Source organism: Pinus tabuliformis, chromosome 7 (assembly GCF_031772625.1).
Source record: "Pinus tabuliformis cultivar Carrire ecotype Pingquan chromosome 7, CPIR1, whole genome shotgun sequence".
Taxonomy (NCBI): domain Eukaryota; kingdom Viridiplantae; phylum Streptophyta; class Pinopsida; order Pinales; family Pinaceae; genus Pinus; species Pinus tabuliformis.
In genome coordinates, this window is record NC_142293.1 from 1,708,401,517 (window position 1) to 1,708,427,312 (window position 25,796).

Below are 25,796 nucleotides of genomic sequence, written 5' to 3' on the forward strand. Positions count from 1 at the left end.
TTATATAAGGGGAACTCGAGCTAATAAAAGGGAATTACTTTTTGTGAAGAAAATAATCATATTGTTACTTCACAAATTTCTAGCTTCTACATTTCTATTTTCTATAATGACAATTTTCTATTAATGGAAATGTAGATCTTTTTGCAATTTTTTGAATTAATTTTTCTTGAGGTTCCTAAGCACCTTGGGGAGGGCCCACCCACAAGCACTCAAGAACTCTTATTGTTGTTGTACCTTATTTCCACATGTTTCGGTAAGCTATTACAATTTTTGCTTGTTGTATAGCGATATTGGCATAGTTTCAAATTCATGTAGGTTCTTGAAAACAGAAGTTCTTATTTTTTGAGTGTTGGTCTAAGATTCCATGAGTTATTATTAGCTTCATTGCATGTTTTCACCTTTCCTTCATTGATTTGTTGCATTAATATCATTTTAAGAGTTTTTTTGTAGGATTACATAACTCCTTGTAGAAATATAGGGTTTCTTGTAAAACAAACCCGAGGGCATTGTTTTAGCTTGATTATTCAATATTTCATGTTTGTTATTTGTAGAACATCTCATTTAGTCAATTTAGCATAATTAAGTGAAGGAGGAGGAATTAAGAAACAAGTTGTCACAACTACAGGTTGCTTGCGAGATCTCATATTGTTTCTAATTGGATTGCTTTACTTTTCTGCAGCAGTAGCATAGCATTATTTTCCTTGCAACCTAGAGTAGTTTCTTAAATGCCAATAGTGCAATATAAGTTTTCTCAACTTTTCTTTCTAACACTTTCATTTCCTTTGATTTCTTGCAACCCTAATTCTATAATTTTTGCACTTAGATTCTTTAATCTTCACCTCCTACCAAGCTAAACCAATTAAAGTGACAGTTGATTAGCATTACCACTTTGTTCATTTGATCAAGGAAGTCATAGATCTCATAGATTAGTATGCACTAAAAGAAAGGAAAAATTGTAAATTGTAAATTGCATACATAATGTGTTATACCTCTTAAGTTTGTATGAACCTGAGGTTGACATATCAAATTTGAGACCCTCAAGGCTACAGCATTGTTGCTAGAATACTAAGGGCCATTAGTGGCCAAGAAATGATATTTGTTCATATTAGTTATTATATCTGATTCACCTCCAATTTTGAAGATGTGAAGAAGGGACTTGCACCCATCCTAACCTTCAAACAGTTTCTTAAAAGAAAATTTAAAATCATATGATTTAGTAAAAATTGTTGCATAACAAATACAAGCAACAAAAACAAAATTGTAAGATCAAGCATGACAATTACATGAAAAAGATTTGCAAATGTAGACTTTGGAAGCAATATATAAATGACAAGATATCATTATGAAGCTTTTGAAAAAACAATTGGTGCAACACTAGATGGCAATTTTCAAAACAAATGGCATCACAATAATCTTGCAATGATCATCTTATGAAGCTTCACTATAACATTTTTTACATGATACTAAAAGCCAAACATCAAACCAAGCCACATTAGTCATTTTGTAATGATTCCTCTAGAAAGAATAATGATTCAATTGGAATTATGGAGGAATTATTGACAAAATGAAGATGTTGTATCTAAAAGGCCTTATCACTTTTTGGTCTTGGGGGCACTAGTAGGGGGTCATTCTTGCTTAAATCTAATCTGTTGTTCGGGGGTATCTTTGATCACCTCCCCAATCTCTTTGAGATGGCCAATGAAGATTTTAATCTAGAACCTTGCTAAAATCTAATCACTTATGGTGGTTAGAGGAAGAATACAGATAATTGGTGGAAGATAATTGGAGTGTTTAAGCTCATATTCTCCATCCTTCATTAAGAATATTGCTAATATTTCATCTAAGACTTGCAAAAGGAACATCTAATGTGTTGACGCTTGCAACATCAGACAAGAACTTCCACATAGGTCTAGTTTTAGATCTCTAGAAGTCATCCAAAAGGGTCCTTTCTCTTTTGTAATTTGCTTTAATTAAAGTTAATTATTTGTTTCCGAGGAAAACAACCCATAAATTAATTCATATTTAAATGATTAAAATACATTCTACATATACACTACAAGAGTGCATTCATAAAATTTTCTATCATGCAACCATCATTTTGAGCACATATTTAGCAACAAATTATTCCATAAAATAGTACATTAAAACATCCACAAAAGTTAAGATTGAATTGTTTTGTATCGCCTAAAGGAGTTGTAGGCGTAAGCAGGAGAGACAAGTAATAAACTTACATCGCAAAATAGTGTTGAGAATATGTGCGGGCAGAAACCATGAACTGAAGACCCCATATAAAAAAAGTATTTACATGTTTCCCGGAGCATATTTATGTAGGAATTTACAGGGTAAGTTCCTCAGATAGAACACCAAAGGACGCCGCTCACAAATAGATCACAGATCAGTACACCAATATTATTGACGTGGTTACAACCCTCAAAAAGGGAAACAGTCCACGGCCTAAGCCAACACAGCCACTTCAGGCAATTTATTAATGTAAAAGAAAGAAAATTTACATAAGCTTCTCTCATGAACAGTCACCTTACAAATGACCCTCCATGCTCTTTAAATAGAGATCATGGACCAATTGGGTGTTAAGCCACGAATCAAGTGTCGGTAATACCGAGGAGAGAATGAACCGTCGAATCACTTCATGTCTAGAACATATCGCGACCGTTGGATTGTAAGTTACAAATGTACATATTAAAGAAACACACTTTGCCTAACTCTACACTAGACCAAGTTATACTTAACTATTTCCTATGTGTCGGAATATCCTAACATCCCCCCTTAAGAACAAATTGGGATAGGATTGAAGGATGTAAAAATATGACACAATAGGAGAAGGAAGGAGGCATTAGAGCCTATCCCCCTTTAGTGACAATTTCCTGAACTCCAACCGTAAATCGAAGTTTAGTAAACTTCGCCTCTTTGAGAGCTTTTGTAAAGATTTCTGCAACTTGATCATCGGTTGAACAATATTGCACTTCAAGAACATGGTCATGAATGAGCTTTCTGATGAAGTGCATGTGTAGTTCAATGTGTTTGTTGCACTAATGTTGGACTGGATATTTGCATAGTTGAATGGCACTTTGATTCTCGTATCAAAGTGTAGTCGGATGTTGCTGCTAAAAGCCAAATTCTGACAGGATCTAACAAAGCCATAGGGCTTCCTTACTAGTTTCTATGGTGCCACGATATTATGCTTCTGCTAAAGAAAGATAAATGGCACTCTGTTTCTTGCAAGCCCATGTAATAGGTCTAGAACCAAGAGTGAAGACATAACCTGCAATATACTTTTGATCATCAGGGTCACCAGCCCAATCAGAATCAGTGAAACCAACCAATAGAGGAGATGCTTCTGCACTGCAATGAATCCCAAACTGAATTGTACCTCTAACATAACGAAGTATTCTTTTAGCTTATTTCCAATGACTTTCATGTGATTTTTGTAGAAACCGAGCAATAAGGCCAACAGCAAAGGAAAGGTGAGGATGGGTATGGGTCAGCTACAAAAGTTTTCCTACAAGCTGACGGTATAAGGTAGCATCAACTTCAGGGGAATTACAAGTGACTGAAAGTTTGGCTCCAGACTGAAAGGGAGAAGGGGATGGCTTACAGTCTTCCATGTGAAAGTGGCGTAGAAGATCACAAGCATACTTGGACTGGGAAAGGGAAATACCTTCCTTGGATTGCAAGACTTGAAGACCAAGAAAATAATGCAAGTGTCCTAAATCTGTCATTTCAAACTGCTTTTTAAGGCTGGACTTCACATGGTTTATAAGGTTGGTATCACTACCAATAAGGATAAGATCATCAACATAAAGAACAAGAATGATAAGAGACTTACCCACTTTCTTGGTGTAGAAAATATTGTCAGAATGACACCTAGAAAAGCCAGTATATAAAAGAAAATTATCCATTTTGGCATACCAAGCCTGAGGGGCTTGCTTGAGACCATAAAGAGATTTCTTAAGCCGACATACAAGGTTGTAGTCTGTTCGTATAAAGGCACGTTGTTGTTCCATATAGATTTCTTCATGCAAGTCCCCATGCAAGAAGGCAGATTTAACATCCATCTAATGGACTTCCCATTTGAAAGAGGAAGCAAGGGAAAGAACAAGGCAGATAGAGTTCATTTTGGCAACAGGGGAGAAGGTTTCAATATAGTCAATGCCTTTAACTTTTGAAAAACCCTTAGCAACAAGATGAGATTTATGTTTATCAAATTTTTCATCTGGTCCAAACTTGGTTATGTAAACCCATTTACATCTAACAAGTTTTCGCCCCTTTGGAAGAGGAACAAGATCCCATGTATCATTTGCCAATAATGAATGATATTCTTCATTTATAGTTGCGTCCCAATATGGATGGCCTGAAGCTTCTGCAAAGGTGTCAGGATCATAATTTGTTGAAGCTTGAGCCAGTAAAGAAGAGGCTCTATCGAACTGAGAATGTGTACGTCGTTGATCTGTAGGATCACCTGCAAGAGCACTTGATGCATCCCGAGTAGCATAGATCCATTTTGGAAGCTAAGGAGCTGAAGAAGGATCATGAGAAGGTGGGGGAGGATTTTCATCCTCGCTGTCATCATCTGAAGAAGAAATATTTTCAGAAGTATAAGGGATAGAGAGAGGTGGCACATCTTCCAAACTAGGCTCGTAGGTCGATATATTTTCAGCAAACTTTACATCTCTTTTAATGATAACATTTTTGGATTTAGGTGGAAGAAGTCTATATCCTTTGACATCTTCATAATATCCAACAAAAATACATTTTTCACTCTTAGGTTCTAAGGCTTCATGTTTCTCATTGGGAATATGGGCCCATGCTTCACTTCCAAAAACATGAAAGTGACTTACATATGCTTTAATTGAGCTCCATGCTTCTTCTGGAGTGATATTCTTTAAAACTTTTGTAGGAGTGCTATTTACTATGTAATTTGCACAGTTAATTGCTTCTGTCGAAAAATTAAGACTAAGTCCTTTAGATTGAAGCATACAATTAGTCATTTCCTTTAAGGTGTGATTCTTCCTTTCAACTACACCATTTTGTTGTGGAGCATATGGAACAGTATGTTGCATTTGAATTCCATGCTCAGTGCAAAAGTTGATGAATTTGTTGTTAACATATTCTCCGCCATTATCAGATCTTAGCTTAAGAATTTGATGTCAAGATTGTTTCTCAACAAAGGCCTTAAAGGCCAAGAACGTGTTAAAGACTTCACTCTTGAGTTTTAAGAAACATACCCAAGTGCATCTGGAGAAATCATCAATGACAGTTAAGAAATACTTGTAGCCAGAGAATGAAACAACTAAAAGTGGACCACATAAATAACTGTGCACAAGTTGTAAAGGGGCTGAGACGTGCCAAAAGGCATGTTTTTCAAAACTATCGCGATGATGTTTTCCGATTACACATCCGACAAACACCATCTCTGCAAGACACCATAGGAAGACCTGTCACCATATTTTCCTTACATAGATTTTGAAGGGAGCAATAATTTAAGTGACCAAATCGCTCATGCCAAAGTTTGCTCACTTCATTATTATGAGCAACAAATATCGAGGGAAGAATTGATGACCCAAAGTTGTTGAACTTATACAACCTTGTAGCATCATCAGCAATACCAGTAGCTAAAATCTGTCTAGGATCTCTTAGGTTCCTAATTACAACATCATGAGGTGAAAATTTAACAGTTTTACCTTCACCTGAATAAGTTATCTGGTATACAGATAGAAGGTTGTGGGATAAGGTAGGAACACATAATACATCATTAAATTGACCATTGTCTAAATGAATAGTTCCAGTCCTTACAACACTAAGAGATCTATCATCACCAACATATATGTTTTTGGTCTTACAATCATTTAAAGAAGAAAACATGGCTTTGTTTTTGGCCATGTGATAAGAAGCTTCAGAATCAATGAGCCACTCATGAGAATGAGAAGAAGAAGATACATTTAGCACATAACCAAACCGAGATGCTTGACAACCACATGCAAAAAGTGTTATTCCTGAAGATGAAGTTGAAGTTGAAGAGTGCTCCAAATGGATGTTATGCTTCTTGATTGTTGCTTCCAAGGCTTCCATCTTCTTAAAGCATTTGGATTTTAAGTCACCATCTCGATTACAAAAGTTGCAATGTCTATCAGTCTTCTTCCATTTGTTTTTATTTGCCTTATCATTTTGTTGAATTTATTTTTCATTTTGAGACTAAAAATGCTTAGGACCCTTGGTTGGTTTAAGACCATTCTTTTTAGGATGCAGCTTCTTAAGATTCTTTGAGCTTGGTTGTTGTTGGGCGGCTAAAGCTTTCTTAGAAGAGTTTTCAAGATTAAGAAGACCAAGATGTAAGAGTTTTTCTTGTTCTCTTATTAAAGAATCACAAAAGGCATCAAAAGAGAGGTACTTGTAGTCTTGTCCTTGAGAAATAAAGGCTTCTCTAGTAGAATGGAAGGTGGAAACAAACATAGAGTATGCTAGTCCCAACTTAGTAAGAATGGAATAGATAAGGCTACCATCTTCTTTTTTAACCTTAACATCTTCCAAGAGAAGTCTAAGGGTCTTGAACTTGGACAAAAAATCTTCAATGGAAAAAAAATTATTGGGGTCCAGCGTAAGCAACTCATTTTCGAGTTGATGGGCTCTAATTTCATTTTTAATTCCAAAAACTTTATTGAGTTGTTTCATTAATTCATTAGGGGTATCAAGTTCTACAATATGGAATCTAAACTCTGGAGAAATAGACATCCCTATCAACCCGTGTGTTTGATCTTGCCTATTTTCCCATTTGGCTTGCTTATCTTCATCTTTAAGTTTAGACTCTTGACTTGAGGCTATTCTATAAAGACCTTTACTTCTAAGTAAATCCTCCATGTAGGACACCCATTAGAAGTAGTTGGTGCTGTCAAGAATAACTTGGCATGGACTTTCCATTCTAATAGAAATTGAAATTGTAGATGTTAAAACTAAGAGTTTCAATGGAAAGAACTCAAAAAATTAGGCCAATTCAAAAAAATGGCTCTGAAAATGGCTTTCGGATGAAGAAGTTATGGCTTTTTGAATAAAAGTTGTTGAAAATGCCGACAGAGTACATGAATGTTTGAATATTTTAAAAAAAATTCCCCCCCTTTCCAAACTTAATCTAATTAGCTCACTTACAAACAAACAAACAAAAAATATGTGACCCACTTTTATAAATAAGTGAAAGTCACTTTTACAATAGTACTTTATGAGCTACCCACTAAATTGTAACTTAAATAAAATATAAATTGATTTTAGAATTATAAGTGACTCGCTTTTATAATGGGTGAGAACACTTTTACATAAAGTAACTTTAAAAATAAGTTACATGTGTTTTTTGAAAAAAGTAACTCAACAAAAAAAAAAGATTAAACCCAACACTTCTATTATCATAAAGTAACTTTGGACCAAGTGAACTAGTTTAAAAGGTTAGTAATTTTTGGAAAAGAGAAAAGGGGTTTTTTTAGTCAATGAAGCTTTGGAGTGCGTGCTTACTTGAAAACCCCATTTTTGCCTACAAAGAAAAACCACACAACCCAGCACGGACATGCAAAAAAAACCACACCTTATGGCTTGAAGTTAGCTCTCGCTGAAAACTAAATATTTTCCTCAATGTTTCTAATTTTCCAAGATTACACTAAAGCGCAGCGTAAAAAAACATACGCATGAGAAAAATCTTTCATTTGTGTTTCTGATTTGCCCAAATCGCATAGAGTCACGAGGCAAAGAGCATACGTAGACTACAAATAAAGACTATATACCTCCAAATCTTAAAAATGACATAGCTAGGGCTACCGGAAACATTTTTTTAGTGAACGAAAGGAGTTCCTCACTGAAACAAATGCTCCTAACACAATAGAGCAATCCTCTTAGCCTGAAAGCGGTCAAAAACAATAGATCTAGGAAACGACAATGAGATGCAGTTGTATTGGCTTCAGATTTAAATCACCAACGGATGCTGCCCTCAAATTGCTCTAATACCATGTAGAAATTTACAAGGTAAGTTCCTCAAATAGAACACTAAAGGACACTTCTCACAAACAGATCACAGATCATTACACCAGTATTCTTGATGTGGTTAAAACCCTCAAAGAGGGAAACAATCCACGGCTTGAGCCAACGCAGCCACTTCAAACAATTTATTAATGTAAAAGAAAGAAAAGTTACATAAGTTTCTCTCATGAACAGGCACCTTACAAATGACCTTTCATGCTTTTTAAATAAAGATCATGGACCAATCGGGTGTCAAGCCACGAATCAAATGTCAATAATGCCGAGGAGAGAATGAATCGTCAGATCACTTCATGTTTAAAACATATCATGACCTGATTGTAAGTTACAAAAGTACATAGTAAAAAAACACACTTTACCTAACTCTACACTAAACCAAGTTATACTTGAACTATTTCATGTGTCGGAATATCCTAACAATTTAAGCCATAAATAATTGTTGCATACCATTCTATTTCTTTCCAAACAAAATGAAGAAAGATATTTTCATGAATGGAACCAATAAAAAAATAGAATGAGTTCGAGAAGCACAAATAAAGCATCCCCACCAAAAAATGAGAAAAATAAATGGTCCCCTGAGTGATATTGTCTCAAACTAGAACAAAAGCCCTAGCTAGATTCCTATATGGTTGGTGGAGATATTCATGAGATAGATCATTTACCATTTCAATTAAAACCCAAAGATCCTTTTCCAAAAGGAGACCATCTTTTGACAAGCTATAATTAGAGTTAATCATTAAACTAAAGAGTCTATTATTGGTGAGATTTTTAATGTTTCATAAAATGTAATGTAATCTCCATCCACGATTGGGATTTTATCTCAACCATCAATCACATTGAGATATTAAAGATATCGATACTTGGTTATCAACTCAATGTTATAAAAGACTGACAAAGTGAAAAGAAAAGACACAAAGAGTGTTAGAAAAACACAAGTGAGAGAGTGTTAAAGGATTTTCACCCAGTGTGCACATCCAAAGGAGAAAGGAGGAAAGGGTGTGAGCAGCAAAAGGAAATTAACCTAACTCAAAAAAGATTGGAGCCATACATAATAGGTGGAGAGATAACTTCAAGTCATACAACCTAACAAAAGAGGCGAGCAAATGTACAAATTTTTGAGACAAATTTCAACAACATTAGGGTTTGTGTAACATGTTTTAGCAGGATCATACAAGCTATACAGTGCACCAAAACAACCAATGTTTGCTGTAATTTTTTCCTGTTTTCTCAATGGGCTATTTTCCCAATTTTGAAGCCCTTGTACACTTGGAATAACTTTAATAAAAATATGATTTTTGAAGGGCAAAAGAATTGTGTATTTTGAAGATTGGTTTCCTATAGTTTCCGCTGATTTTTTATTTCCAATTAAATTTCAAGCTAGTACAGTTTCTTCTATGAGCTGAAAAAATCAATCTAAGTTAATTTCAATTAGAAAAACATAAGGAATTAACTTACCTACATAGTTATAGTAGAGATTTTAACCCAATCTTTGTATCTCGAGAATAGTGGAGTGTTTTAAGTGGATGACTTGGTCAAATTAAGTCTAGAAACACAAAGTCAAGATATATGAAATAAAGAGGAAATTGTCTTTAAAGAGTAGGGTGTTGTGGATCAATGAAGGAGATAGCAATACAAAAAACTTTCACCATTATGCAAGATATCATAATACGATAAAAAAATCCAAAATGCTAACAAAGAAATGGCAGTCTTTTAGAGACAAAGTAGAAGCAAGGATACATTTTTTCTCATCTCTTTTCAAAACACCAAGTGGGTGCCCTATTTAGGAAGTCTTACAAATTTGCACGCATGTACCAACTTGTATTATTGATGATATGAATAAAGATCTAAAAAAGTTTCAAAAGTGCAATGTGCATTATTTTTACTAAAAATGGGCAAAAGTCGAGGCTTGCATGGTTTAACTATAGAATCTTACACAAGTTTTTTATGGTTTTTTTGAAGAGGGTGTTCTAGGGGTTGTACATGAATCTTAGCAATCAAGAGAGACACTTGATTCATTAAGCTCAACCTTTATTGTTCGAATTACAAAGAAGCAAAATGCAAAATCTCATGATCTTAGGCCATTCTCATGTTGCAACCTAATCTACAAGTTAATAGCAAAAGTGATTATTTTATGGAAACCAATATTGACTTATTATCAAAAGAACAATTTGGTTTTTTTCTCAAAAAGTATGTTCATGATGTAGTGGCTTTAGCCCAAGAATCTCTCCATTGTATCAAAATGGCAAAAATTCCATCAATGATTCTCAAGCATGACCTTTCAAAAGCTTATGATCATGTGATTTGGTTATACAAAAGGCTTCTTATGAGTCAAATGAAAATAAATTTGAACTTTGAAAATGCATTCAATAGGTGACATTTTTTGTTATGATTAATGGGTCCTCTTCAAGTTTTTCTTTCAACCTTTCAAGGCATGTATCAAGGATGTTTGTTTCAAGTTTTTTCCAAACCTCTAAAGGTGTGTATCAAGGGATGGCCCAAATTTATGTTCGTAAGTAGAAGCAAGGAAAAATCTATGACCCATTTGTTCATTTCTTGCAATTATGCTTGTCAAGTTTGTTTAGAGGTGGTTCATGTTTTTTACCATAAAGTAATTTGGAATAATGGTACTTTTATTGAATGCTTCCAATCTTAGTTACATAATAAGGCAATGTTAGAATATCATTGTTACATGAGTTTGAGTTTCTTTTATCTAGTGGACAAGGAGCTTATGCATCTTTCAAGATCGAGAGATCCATTGTCATTTTCTAGCCAAATTAACTAATATGGTCACAAAATTTCAATTAGATCCCAAACAAAAGAAGACAAGGGTACCAATGATGACTTAATTACATTATGATATTTCATGGGGCTTGGACAAAGCCAATCAAAACCATCCCCTTAGATGCATAATTGGCACAATGCTCTTCTTAAATCATTATCATTGTTTCCTTATGCAACATTCACCGAGAAGGGGCTCCAACTCAAAAGTTGAGTTTCTATACCTTTGTAGCCTTATCCATTTTGCTTCAAGGAAGGCATTGCTCCTATTTTAAGGAATTGGTTTTCAATTTGGTGAAGTCTCTATCTTTTAAGTCATGTGCTAAGAAATTGATATGTTGACATGGGTCTATCATATAAAGTGATTTATTATTAATACCTTTAATTCAATCTTTTTTGTGTTAAATATCAAAAATAGAAAGGAAATCAAAAACTAGTAGTGTTTTTGTCTTAAAAAGTAAATTTATTGCTGTCTTTTGAAAGTAACTTTGGCAATTTCAAAATCATATTAAAGACAAGTATAATCCTACTTACAATTATAAAAGTTTTTTCCTTTGAGAGAAAAACATTCAATAAAAATACATAATACAAAATATATATATATATATATATATATATATATATATATATATATATATAAAATCATAGTACAACCTTTTACAATAATTTTTCTTTTAAATTCACCAAATGTGGGTGGTAGATAGACATTTATGGCGCACAAGCAGGTGGGCAAACAGGCGGCCCATCTGTATAGCCATCTGTGCCACCACTTGTGTGATCTCAAGGCAAATAATGGCTCTCAGGCTGGCAACATTAACCACCTAGGAATTTCAAGACATTCCTTGCAACTCCCAAAATATGGATCAGGAGACTCCACTCAACTCCATTCAACCCCTCAATTGTTCATGTCCTCCTTCCATCTCTAAACCGAGCCTTTGCACAACTACTAGAATGCGATGCAAATTATTATGCTGCGTAGACCTGGGCAATGGTATTCACCACTCCCAATCCCTTCTTTGCCATCAGCGGTCTGAGATCCCATCTCCTTCCTCTGCTACGCCTGTGAATTCAGTGGAACCCCGTCTTTTTCCTCCCGTGGAGCCTCTCTCCATCAGCCCCATGAGATATCGTCACAGATTGAGCAGCAGGCGCGAAGGCAATCGCGGTGGTGCTCCGCGCTCCAGATATCATCCCCCCTCTGCCTCTTCTTCCCCTTCAATTTCCCAGTCCCCTACCCTCTCTAATCCCAGCCCCCAAGGCAGATATCCGAACACGAGAAGCGGACGAGGAAGAATTAGCTCCAGCGGGGCTCGTCACTCTGGAAGCATCCCTCTACATGCAACGACCAACGCCACCTCCCAGCAAGCACACTTCCAGTTTCAAAGCACCCTGAACAAGCCGAGCATTATGATCACCATCACCGTGGACTTCAAGGAAATCTCTGCGTCCAATACAGAACCTTCGCCCAGCAGGGATTTCAGCCAAGTTCCTTCTTTTAATTTCGAACCAAGGGAGCCAAGCTGCAAATTTCCGCCAACTAATAAGGATCTCCCCTCAAGCAACAATCAACGAACACTGGAAAGCAAAACCCACCAAAAGGATAAGGGCATTCAACCTGAGGACAGCGCAGGTGGCGGTCATGCAAAATACACAAGTTCTGAAGTCTACGAGTGGTGTCCGATAGTGGAGGAGGAACCTACAGAGGAAACCAAGCAGCTGGCCACCAGGTCACGTGGCGAGCCTTAATCTGGTTCTGTCCAGCTTTGACACCTGTCTTTTGTTTCTTGCATCCTGTCTAGTCTTTTTATAGTCTTATTTTCCTTCTTGGGTGTAAAATTTTGGAATTTTGTCCCCACTGGTCGACTTATCATGGTCAAGTCTGAATCAAGTTTTGATTTACTCAGTCTTAACTCCAATTTTTTGTATATGGGAACTATAGCCCCTGCGTGGGCAGCTGAAACTTTTTCAATTTTGGGCTTGGACTGGTTTCCCCTTCTGGGGCAGTCTCGATCTCAAGTTTGGAAGATTAGAATGGTCATTCCATTGACCCAGTACCGCTGAGGCCAGTGCCTCCTTGTACATTTTGCCTATATCAATAGATTAGTTTTACTTATCAAAAAAAATCAAATTCTTTTAAATTAAAACTTTACCAATACAATGATAATTTATTGTTCTTTAATGACTACCATCATACCATAAATATTCAAAATAAAATATATATAACCATAAACTAAAATGAATCTGAATCTGAATCTTCAGCATATAATAACAATACCAATCATGCTCATTTTCAAAATATCATCAATCTTCCTCTCACTTTTCAATGCATAAAAAGCATTAAAGCAACCTTCGAACTACCCAATCACTTTTTGAGTGCCCCTCAAAAATCACCCTCAAAATTTCCGACTCTTAAACATAATGCAAATGCATCATCTAAATTCTTCACTACAAAATCAAGCACAACCTGCTTTAGGGCAGAGATTACGCCATAACTATTTTCTTTCACCGCAAATTTCAAATTGTACAAAAAGAACAAAATATAACCAAAAACTCAATGAATAGATTACTGTGATACGGGCTAATATCCACCCACTTTCCAAATGCCTCGATCCAGCCACTTTCCAAGCCTCGTATGACCAGAGACTGGTTCTTGGACTCATGGGCGCCTCGGTAATAAAGGACAATAACCGTTAATTTTTCATCCATGCATGGAGTATGATGCTTCCCTATGGCCCATTCGAAATTCCTTTGTACATGAAAAAATTGGAACCTCTAAACGAAAAATTTAACACAGTTACATAGTACGAGCAGCTCCATAACTTAGCTACGCTACGGCATCTTTACTTTGCACTCTTCCATCATCGCAGGCAGCATATTCTTTTGCTTTTCAGAACCATCAGGAGAAGACTGCACATTCGATCCAGCTGCTTCAGGAGGTAAACATCGCTTTGAGAAGTATGTTGTAATACCCTTAATTTTCCTTGTTGGAGTATCTGTCACTTCGGAAGCCTTTAGTATTGGAGTCTTTGTCACTTCCAAAGCATTTAGTGTTGGTTTACTTGTCACTTCCAAGGCTTGCCCTGCATGATAGATGAGCACCAGGGAATGAGAACTGGCAAATGGACCACAGTTTAAGTTTAGAGCGTTCATCTACTGGACATAACACTCACCTGGAAGCAACATACCCAATTTTTCAAGGACCTCCTTTTTGACCTGGAATAAGACACAAGCATTCGACAATTTAATAACTAAGTATAAGTAAAACATGAAATTCAGCTAATGCCAGTATGCAGCTAGTACAGGTAAATTCACAAGTGTTGGGAGAAGCAATTACACAAACCTGCCAACGGTTTTCTACAAAATCCGATATTTCACGAATTTTGCTTTTCAACTGCTTCTTTGGTATGCTAGGAAATTTGTTAAGCAGAGACTCAACTATCTTATTCATGCCTTGGGTAGAGGACTGGATAGTACGAATCTGAAGAAAACATATATCAGGAGATATGAGATGGAGTACAAGTCTAGGAACCCCCAATCATAAATCCTTCATATGGGAAAGCATGATTACTCACCAGTTCAGGTATGTCTGAGTCTGGAATAACAATGCAGTTTTTCTTTTGTCGTTTAGAAGGCTCCCGATCCTCTTTAGGGTTTGCCTCTGTTGGACGTTCAGAAGGCAGTTCAATAAGTATTTCTGGCAAACAAATCTGAATTCGCAGAGCTTGTAAGCAAATTTGTTCCAGTCTATGCCTAGGATTTGGCTCCGGAGGAGAGTGATCACTATTCATATTATGCAGATTTGTTATGATGAAAACATGATTTGACCGCAAGGCTTGTTCTGTTGCATTTTCTAGGACCTTTTGCTGCCGCTCAAATGCATGCCACTCAGACTCAGTTTCTAGCCATTGGTTATTGTCACCATTTTGGGACACGCTATAGGGGGGTATATCCTCTTGTATATCTTCTTCCATATCTGATTCAATGTCATCCAAACAGACACCCTGTTCATGCACAAGACACGAAATCATTCTCATACCTTGGGATGGAAAATATAGGTGCACAATTTGAAATGTTACTAGGAGTCATCAAGGCCAACAAATATATCAACTATATACATCCCCAAAGGAATTAAATGGTTGCCTTCGAATTATATACCTACTTCCATAATAACCCTGCTTTTGAGATCATTCCAGCAACGAGAAGAAACCTTAATTACTTCCCAAGAAAACTCGGATATTGCAACAAGAAATGCTAAAACGATAGCAAAGGGTTTTTATGCACTCATGATTAAAGAGCCTCCTCAGACAATTTTTTCTCTAGAGTTTACCTCATCTTCAGAAAGATATCCATCGGGTACAAAAAATCCATCACTATCATCATCTTCTTCAGATTTAAACTTCTCTGTCTCAGCCTCAATCTTTTCTTCCTCATCATCCTTGTCGCAGTCAGAAAGGCTTTCACCAGGATCTTCCTGAAGATATTTAACAGAGTAAGAAAAGCTCAACAAAATATTGCCAAATACTCTTACAAAAAAAATTTAGTGATGAGTACCTCTTCCCATTCTTCATCACTATCATTCTCATAGTCCAAAGAGGAGTCCTTCCTGAAAGGATTTCGGGGCCTAATGCCATCACTGCATCAAAACCAAAGAGTCAGAACCAGAATCTTTCCATCTTGCCTACTGCAGGATTAAGACTACATGAGCTTCCAGTTGTTTCATATGTTCCTCATCATGGTCTATCAAAGTTAAAACACTACCTGTTTCTTTAATAATAAAAAGCCTTGAAACTGTGCAAAGTGTCATCACCTTTTCTTTGAGAAGGTTCCATAATAAGCAGGTCTGTAGCTGTGATCAAACTGCAAAAGCTTTCTTCTCTTGCTATGAAGCCTAGTTTCTCTTTGTGCAGTGGTATTTCCATTATTGCCAGGCAAACTATCACCCAAAACTTCTTCCCAGTCATTTGCAAGGTTCTTTGCCATGAACTCATGATCTTCAACATCACTATAAGTTCGCTTTTTGCTTGTAGAGGATTGCACTTTTGCCAGGGCTTCAGCTTCAGCAGATGCCCCCTGCAAACGAAGTTCATTGAACAATGCAACTTTGGGTTTACGCCGGATACCCCAACTTAGATGCCTTTGTGCAGAAATTCGCCAATTACTTTTGTGCCAAGCTTCCAGGTGGGACCTGAGCACACCAAACAATCAAAGCCATTCAACTAAAAGTACTTAGAATCTAAAAAGAATACAACATATCCATGCCCCATTTCACATATTTATAAAAAGCTATAACAGCAACCTTAGAAGATCCCCCGTCTCTGTCTCTGCTGCTTGCAGTAACATTTGATCCATTGACATCATAACACCACTGCAAATCTGTGCATTTTTCTGCAAAGAATTATGAGTTGTTTCATCTGATACAGTGGGCACTGTTTGAGTGTTAATTGCATCTTTTTTACTGTGAAGAAATCGGTCCATGAGTGTGGCCTGTTTTTGTAATGCAAGTTGCTTTTTCATCTCAGCTTCTTCCTTTTCACGCCGTTTCTGTTCTTTTTCTGCCTCTTCTTGTTGCCTTTTCTTTTCCCTCTCCTGGTTCAAGACAACTAATAATGTTATCAACTATATATGGTGCCATCATGGAGTACAGAGTAAAGTGTTTCCCATCAGAGTTGTATAAATCTTAGCTTTTCTTTTCTTGTGCCACTTGGGAAAAAATGTTTCCTGCTTGAATTTGAGTTTGACTGTAATTTCATGTAAAACCATATTCCAATATACTACAGAAGTAGAAGACTTAAAAAATTGGGAAATATATTGGTGAAATCAAATAAATAAACGGCGTGATAAACTTAACATAGGCATAACATGTCCTCATAATTGTAATAATCTAAAAAGAAAATCAACATAGCCAATTTCCCACTTTCACATTTGCATGGGCATCTGGATTAAAAATAATGCAAATCTATTTCAAGACATAATCAAAGAAAGCAGTGTAGCCTGAAAATCTTACTTGAATGATAGCTTCCTTCTGAGCACGGGCTTGTTCCCTTTCCTAGAATTGCAATAAGAAATGTTAGTAAAACCTCCAACCCCTAGCTTTTAAAGCTTGTGATTCTTTAATAAGAATTCAACTAACCTGTTGAATCTTCTCCCTTTTCAGTTCCCGTTCCAACCGTTTCTGTTCCATCTCACTCTTTCGTTCATTTCTTTCTTTCTCCTTAATTGCCTCTTTCTCCTTCAGCTTGGCTTGCTTGACCATTCTACATCAATAAACATAAACATGTTGGCAACATTGAATATCTTCAACTAGCAGTACATATCCAAATTGGTAAATCTAAGTTCTAACAGCATCCAAGTAAATTGATTCAATGCATAAACATGTGATTGAGGATCTTACATCTGAGCATGATTTTTCTGAAGCAAGTCTGCAACCATAGCACGAATGCTCATCTCATCATCAGCTCTAGCAAGCAATTCCTCAGCCTTAGCTACATCTATATTCCCACTTTCTTGTGATTCCAGTGATGACAACGCTGATAGCATTGCTGTTTGCAAGCATCAAAAAGAAGAAAGTTAGCTTCTCAACACTGTGCAGGGCCTATTTTTTTGCCTTGACTTTTGGCCTAAGAAATAACTACCCATTTTCTTCCAGCTGTGTAGAGAGAAGTTAGAGCTTCATTGAATGCTAGTCTTCACCATCAAAATATACTGATCGAAATGGTGGGGAATTGTTGAAAACTGAAATTTACCCTAACATGAGACTTGTGCATGATGCCTTTGTACAGTTGCTTGATTTTCAAAAACTCTTATCTATGCCAAACTTCCTTTCCTACTAAGGAGCATCTAGAGAACTGACTTTCAGGCTGTGATGAGTAATAGCATCATGATCTTCCCTTAAAACTCCTTGGTAGATATCAAAATAATCTTTGCTCATTTTGGTTGCCCGTTATAGTGCTTGAATATATATTTGAAAAACTAATGGCATCCCCTTCACAATGTATATATTTTAAATGCCATGAACTTAAAAATCATCTTTAGCTCATTATTATCATCAACTGTATTAATTTTAGATTTCTTATTTACCCGTATACTTCTCAGAGAGCAAAATGCAGCCATACAAAGCATACAAATACTCAAACAGTTACATGTTAAATGAAGCATAAAACATCCAATAATAATATATGTGAAGTTCGTAGATTAACCAGAAACCAACATGGAATATAATAAAGATCATTTTCTGCCAAGGACTGTTGGAAATAATACTGAGAGGGGGGGTGAATCAGTATTATCAGATCAATCAAACTTTTCAATGCTCAGAAACATATACGCTACTTCAGTTAGGTGAACCAGCGTGTACACGCTACTGTGGTTAAGTAAAACAGCGTATAAGAAGAAAACTCATAATTTAGTTAGCTTATTCTTCAGTTAAGTTCATCAGGACATTATTCACCTCATTAACAGTAAGCAGGTGCAGTATAACAGAACAGATCAAAAACCACACACATGAACACCAAGATATAAGGTGGAAACCCAATGTGGGTGAAAACCACCTGCTGCAAGTTGTCTCTATCTTTCTTTAATAAGAAACTTCAGTTTACAATATTTTGTACTGGTGCAGCCTTGTACCAGTACGCAGGCTACAACCTGCAGAAGGCTACAACCTTCTCTCGTTCTCCAAACTTCCTTGGAAGGGAGCTCCAACCCCCTTTGCTCTTGTACTAGCCAAGATACTAGTACGTAGGTGCTGGCCTACAATCTTCTTTCTTTCAGGTATCACTTTTCATACATTTTCAGACTGGATATTCCTGAAGCACAACATTCAATCTGTAGAACCCAATTCATTCAACTTTCATGAAGCATAAAACAACCAATACTAGAATTATCAAACTTTGAATCACTGAACCACTGAACCCTGTCAATCACCAGATACCAGAACCCAGAGCAGTCTACAGAACTCTGCAATAACAGTCAGATCCAACTGCAAAACCCAAAAATAAGCTTTAAGAGATATACGCTACTTCAATGAGCGAAACCCGCGTGTACACGCGTTTTTACTTAAGCCAACCTGCGTACAGATCTAAAAATAGATTCTCTCAACTTGCAGCTGTACCAGACATCAGTTAGATCCAGAACATAATATTGCGACAGTATGCAGATCTAGAAATACGCATAATCAACCATATCATAATAGAGCATTTCAAACCATTAGATCCCGATTTGTCCTTAGATCTAGTCTTCCATCCACCGATGTGATTTCTCCTTAGCTCATATCAAGCAACCCGAACCCTGCATATCAGATCTCTTTCTCTCTTAGATATTCAAGCCTTGTCGAAAGATGATATTGCCTAATGATCTTCTTCTCCTTATATAGCCTTAGGCCTTTCTCAATACCAAGAGCCAAAACCATAGTAACACAATACCATCAACTTTAAAACTAGGGATCGACACGCCCGTCGAGACATAATGGTCCGAAATCATAGGCACAACTTCCAAGGACTAACCACCATGGACCAAAGGAATCTTTCCACATACACGCGCTTTTTCTGAATCGAACTAGCGTGTACACGCGACTTGGGCTTAACAAAACGGCGTGTATGAGCTTCCTTGGCATGCTGTACTGAGATCTGTCTTCTGATTAAGTTGCCATCACCTGTACCAACCTCTGAGTGAGTTGCCATCAAGGACAACACTTAAATCATAATGCCAACAATCTCCCCCTTTGGACTTGATGGCAACCACCACACCAAGTCACTCTCCCCCTTTGACATCAAGGGCAAAGGGCTGTGCTCCCCCTGAGGACATGCTGATACCTCTGCTTGGCTGTGCTGACTCGTGCTCCCCCTGACAGTAGGCCAGATCTGCAAAAGATGTTCTTCAACAAGAACCAAGACTTATACACCATAAGGGACCGTCCTATCACCAAAAGACTCAATACATACATCCATACTCCCTACCAAGAGGGGACAAATCAGAAACAACCAATTATATTACAGCATTCATCCCAGGCATAGTGGGGAAACCAACATAGGCCGTTACATGACCTTGACACCATAAAAGAAATATGACAAGAGAGATACATGACATAGAGACAACAGATCTAGACCAAGACTTAGGAAAGGCACCAGCAGCATCTGATAAACATCTTGTTAGATCAGCAACCAGGATTTCTTTCTGAGCTCCTTCTCCTGAAACCAACAACCAAAACATCTGAATGCCAACAATGCTTTATGAGACTTTTAAGCTGCTCCCCCTGAACCTGTGCCTGTTGCACTCCCTGAAACTGTGCCTGAAGAATTCTGACATTCCCATTGCTGTTCAGAACTCCAGAGTTTGCCCTTGCTGTTCAGAACTTCATATACGCGATTTTTCCTGTATAAAACAGCGTATGTACGCGGATATACTTTCTGCAACAAGCGTCCAACATACACGCGACTTACCCATCATGAAACCGCGTGTATACGCGCATATCCCTTCCGTAACCTGCGTATACCAACTTTTCTGTAGAACAAACAAACTTCAACAACAGGATGAAGCATCAACTACTCCCAGCTTTTGTCTGAGATATTCAAAAGTTTCCCTGGGCAGTGGTTTTGTGAGAATATCAGCAACTTGCTCCTTAGAAGGAACATACTCCAACTTGACCTTCTGCTCAAGCACTTGTTCCCGAAGAAAATGGTACTTGATTGGTATGTGCTTGGTCTTTGAGTGCATGACTGGATTCTTTGAAATGCTGATTGCACTTGTATTATCACATAAGATAGAGACAGGTGGAGTGCAAGTGATTTGAAAGTCCTGCAAGGTCTGCATCATCCAAAGAAGTTGTGTGCAACAAGATGCTGCAGCCACATATTCTGCTTCAGCTGTAGATAAGGCAATCGAACTTTGTTTCTTGCTGAACCAAGATACTAATCTGGAACCCATGAAGAAAGCACCTCCACTTGTGCTTTTCCTATCATCCACACTTCCAGCCCAATCTGCATCTGTGTAAGCATGAAGAGTGAGATCTGTATTTCTAGGATACCATAAGCCATAGTTTTGGGTCCCTTGAAGATATTTGAAGATTCTTTTGACTGCCTGAAGATGAGTTTCCTTTGGGTTGGCTTGAAATCTTCCAACCATTCCTACTGCATGTGTAATATCTGGTCGAGTACCTGTCAAATAAAGCAAACTCCCAATCATGGATCTATAAGTGGGTTGGTGAACTGCTGCTGATTCATCATTTGCACTGAGGCTGCATCCTGTAACCATGGGTGTACATACTGGCTTTGACTCTTCCATGCCATACTTCTTCAAGATCTGCTTGAGGTATTTGGTTTGAGACAAGAAGATACCTCCTTCATTTTGTTGGATTTGCAATCCAAGAAAATATGTCAATTCTCCAAGAAGTGACATTTCGAATTCTTTCTGCATAACCAAGGCAAAGTTTTGACTCATGGTCTCTTCATTGCTGCCAAAAATAATATCATCTACATAAACAACAAGAATTAGCAATTTGTTATTTTCAACTTTTATATAGAGATTGCTATCTGCTGATCCTTTTGAAAAGCCTTGTTGGTGAAGATATTTGTCCAACCGATAGTACCAAGCCCTTGGAGCTTGTTTGAGTCCATAGAGTGCCTTTTTCAATCTGCATACAAGGTTTGGATCATTCCCAAGAATGAAACCATCTGGCTGCTCAATATATACTTCTTCTTCTAAGTCTCCATTCAGGAAGGCTGATTTCACGTCCATTTGAAATACCTTGAAGTTTTGAAAGCTTGAGAGAGCAAGGAACATTCGGATGGCCTCTAGTCTTGCCACAGGAGCAAAGGTCTCTTCAAAATCTATTCCTTCTTGCTGTGCATACCCTTTACAAACAAGTCTGGCCTTGTTTCTAATTACTTCTCCATTTTCATTTAATTTATTCTTGAAGACCCATTTTGTTCCTATTACATTCTTATCTTTTGGTCTAGGAACTAATTCCCAAGTGTTGTTCTTTTCGATTTGCTCAAGTTCTTCATCCATTGCTTTGACCCAACATTCATCTTTGCATGCCTCTTTCACATTTTGTGGTTCAATGGAGGAGAGTAGTGCCAAGTAGCTTGAAGCTTCTGCAAGTGTCCTTCTTGTTTGTACTCCTGCTTCTTTCTGCCCCACAATCTGAGTTTCTGGATGATTCTTTTGGACATATCTGGATGGAGTCTTCTCTTCTATTCTTGTCTGCTCCTCTGGTTCTTCTTGAGATTCTTCTTCTTCTTGAGGTTCTTCTTCTTCATCATTTCGCCTTTGAGAGTAACCTTCATCTTCTTCAATGTCTTCATGATGAACTTGCCTAGGAATATATCCCTTCTCATCAACCACTATATCAATACTGTCAACAATTCTGCCAAGTCTTTTATTGTAGCACTTGTATGCTTTGCTATGTGGAGAATAACCAAGAAGAATGCCCTCATCTGCTCTAGGTTCAAGTTTGCCAAGTTGCTCATCAGTATTCTTAATATAACATTTGCTCCCAAAGATTTTGAAGTGCTTCACGGAAGGAGTTTTACCACTCCAAAGCTCATGAGGTGTTTGAGTGCTGTTTACTCGGACATTTGTTTTGTTAAGAATAATAACAGCAGCATGTGCAGCTTCACCCCAGAAGGTTGCAGGAGTACCTGATTCATCGAGCATAGCACGAGCCATTTGTTGGATAGTTCTGTTCATTCTTTCCACAACCCCATTTTGCTGAGGAGTTCTAGCTGTAGAGAATTCTCTTCTTATCCCATGTTCATCGCAGAAATCGAAAAATTCATTTGATGTGAACTCCCCACCTCTGTCAGATCTGAGGCACTTAATTTTGTGTCCTGATTCATTTTCAGCCAATGCTTTGAAGGATTTGAATTTTTCGAATGCTTCATCTTTGTGCTTCATAAGCCCTAACCAAACAAACCTTGAGAAATCATCAATGAATAATATCAGATATTCTTCTCCTCGAGGTGTCCTTTTCCTAAATGGACCACATACATCTGTATGGACTAGCTCAAGAGGCAAGCTAGCTGATCCTTCCTTCTCTGGAAAGTTAGTTCTGGTTTGCTTTCCAAACTGACAAGATTTGCATATGGTGTTGTCTGGAATTTTGATATCTGGAAGATCGCGAACTGCCTGATATTTGCATGCTTTCCTTATTTGTGAGAAGCTTAGATGTCCCAACCTTCGATGCCATAACCAGTGCTCTTCATCCTTGCTAAGATAGCATTGTTGTTGTCCTTCTTCAAATATGTACAGATTATTTGGAGTTCTTTTGCCTTTGAGAACTGTTTTACCTGTATCAAGATCACGAACAAGACATCCATTCGATCTGAAAATAACCTCGGTTTTTTGATCACACATCTGGCTGACACTTAGAAGATTATGCTTCAATCCATCAACATACAAAACATTTCCAGCCTTGACCTTTTCTTTCAAAGGAGCAATACCTTTTCCTTTTATAGTTGCAGGAGTATCATTTCCAAAAGAAACTTTCTTTCCCTTTTCTAAAGTAGAATAAGATTCAAGTTTTTCTTTATCACCTGTCATATGTTTCGAACATCCACTGTCAATGTACCATAGATTTTCCTGTCCTTCTGCATAAAATGCTATCCCACATCTTTCTGTTTGAGGTTCCTTTATTCTCCATGTTTTGGTGCTTGTGGCTTGTTCCTTTTTCTCCTGAAACCTGCTCCTGCATTCAGAGTCTTTATGACCAAAATTATTGCAAATAGAACATTCAACTTCATTTTCAAGAACCGAAAAGTTGTTATAGGTCCTTTTTGTAATCCCTGTCATACTTCTTTGTTTTTGAGCTTCCCTAGTCATGATTGTTTTATATGCAACACATTGAGCTGCTTTGTGACCAAAGTTATGGCAAGAAAAGCATTGTCCATTGAAGAAGCTTCTGCGGTTATTGAATCTACCAGCCAACTGATTGTAATTTCTATTTTCATCTATTCTTGAGCCAAACTGAGAAGATTTTACCTGTGGTTGGTTGTAGCTTTTGTTCATCCTTAAGGAGGATTGTCCCTGATAGTTTCTGTTTGTAATTCGTCCCTGCTTTACCTGATTATCTTCATTGTTCTTCCGCTCATTTCTTCTTGCTGCATCAAGATAACTTTTTGAGGTGGATGCTTGAGAGGTTTCTCCATTATAGCCCAAACCTGTCTTGTTTAGAGGAGACCGCTGCACACTGATAATCTCATCCAAAGTTTCAGATCCTTTGACAAATTTAAGATTAATAGCTTTTGTTTTCTCAATTTCTTTTCTGAGACCAACAATTTCACCTTCTAGTTTTTCAAGATGTTTTTCCTTTTCATCAATTTGAAATTGCAAAGTATCAATGATCACATTCTTTTCTTCTATGCATCTCTTGAGTCTAGTGATTTCATTATAGAGATTATCCACATCTACAGCATCCTCATAATCATCATCTTCAAATGCCATTAACAGCTTATATTTATTACCTTGTTCATCTTCATCACTGTTTGATAAGCCATCACTATCTTCATGGGTGTAGTAGCTTTTCTTATTTGCACTTTGTTTCTTGTTCCATCTAGCAGGTTCTTTTCCTTTATCCTTATAAGGACATTTTGCAGCATAATGACCTACTCTCCCACAAGCAAAGCATTTGAAAGGTAGCTTACCTCTGAACCTTCCAGAACCCCTTTGAAGATTTCTGACAAAATTTGATTCTTCTTCCTCTTCTTCTGGAACATGGCTTGCTTCATAGTAATCTTCTTTTCCTGATGCCTTAAAAGCAGCTTCCCTTCTGTCAGATGGACCTCCCTTTCTCATTTCATAAGCGGTTAGAATTCCATGTAGCTGAGACATAGTGAGAACACGGAGATTTTCTTTTTCTTCTATTGCAGATACTTTAGATTCAAACTTGGGGGATAATGATCTTAGAATCTTTTGAACTACTATAGTTTCTCTTATTTCTTCACCCAAATTTTTCATACAATTAACAATCTCATCTACCCGAAGAAAATAATTAGCCACACTTTCATCATTATACATCTTGAGAGTCTCATATTGAATCCTGAGAGTTTGAAGTTTAGCTTGCTTTACCTGTTCATCTCCTTCATAGCTAGTGATCATTTTGTCCCATATTTCTTTTGCTGATTTGAAGTGCATGACCTTCATGAATTCTGTTTGAGATATACTTCCTAATAGAGTACTGACTGCTTTTGCATTTGTTTCATACTTCTTTTTCTCAGCTGGATCTGTAGGAGTAGCTGAAGGAAAAGCATAGCCTGTTTCTACAATGTTCCAAACTTCTGTACCAAGAGATTGAAGATATGCAGTAACTCTTACCTTCCAATAATTGAAATTTGTCCCATCAAAAATCGGTGGCCTGATTGATGCTTCTTTCTCGTAGTTGCTCATGATGAATGATCTACCTTCAAGCGATCAAGCTTCTCTGAAGGACCTGCTCTGATACCAATTGTTGGAAATAATACTGAGAGGGGGGGTGAATCAGTATTATCAGATCAATCAAACTTTTCAATGCTCAGAAACATATACGCTACTTCAGTTAGGTGAACCAGCGTGTACACGCTACTGTGGTTAAGTAAAACAGCGTATAAGAAGAAAACTCATAATTTAGTTAGCTTATTCTTCAGTTAAGTTCATCAGGACATTATTCACCACATTAACAGTAAACAGGTGCAGTATAACAGAACAGATCAAAAACCACACACATGAACACCAAGATATAAGGTGGAAACCCAATGTGGGTGAAAACCACCTGCTGCAAGTTGTCTCTATCTTTCTTTAATAAGAAACTTCAGTTTACAATCTTTTGTACTGGTGCAGCCTTATACCAGTACGCAGGCTACAACCTGCAGAAGGCTACAACCTTCTCTCGTTCTCCAAACTTCCTTGGAAGGGAGCTCCAACCCCCTTTGCTCTTGTACTAGCCAAGATACTAGTACGTAGGTGCTGGCCTACAATCTTCTTTCTTTCAGGTATCACTTTTCATACATTTTCAGACTGGATAT

At 37.3% G+C, this 25,796-nt stretch overlaps 1 protein-coding gene across 1 annotated transcript in view; it reads right to left on the bottom strand.

Annotated features, from left to right (window-relative positions):
• Positions 1-13,608: 13,608 nt before the first annotated feature.
• Positions 13,609-25,796, bottom strand: part of LOC149255163 (chromatin assembly factor 1 subunit FAS1-like) — a 35,590-nt gene continuing 23,402 nt past the window's right edge. Inside the window, exons 4-14 of the mRNA XM_089457177.1 lie at positions 17,201-17,348; positions 16,940-17,063; positions 16,814-16,855; positions 16,106-16,395; positions 15,617-15,994; positions 15,361-15,442; positions 15,137-15,280; positions 14,382-14,810; positions 14,150-14,287; positions 13,980-14,022; positions 13,609-13,889 (exon numbers count right to left, since the gene is read on the bottom strand). Of these exons, the coding sequence (XP_089313303.1) occupies positions 13,639-13,889; positions 13,980-14,022; positions 14,150-14,287; positions 14,382-14,810; positions 15,137-15,280; positions 15,361-15,442; positions 15,617-15,994; positions 16,106-16,395; positions 16,814-16,855; positions 16,940-17,063; positions 17,201-17,348 (2,069 nt within the window). The 3' untranslated portion in view covers positions 13,609-13,638. The remainder of the gene's footprint in view (positions 13,890-13,979; positions 14,023-14,149; positions 14,288-14,381; positions 14,811-15,136; positions 15,281-15,360; positions 15,443-15,616; positions 15,995-16,105; positions 16,396-16,813; positions 16,856-16,939; positions 17,064-17,200; positions 17,349-25,796) is intronic.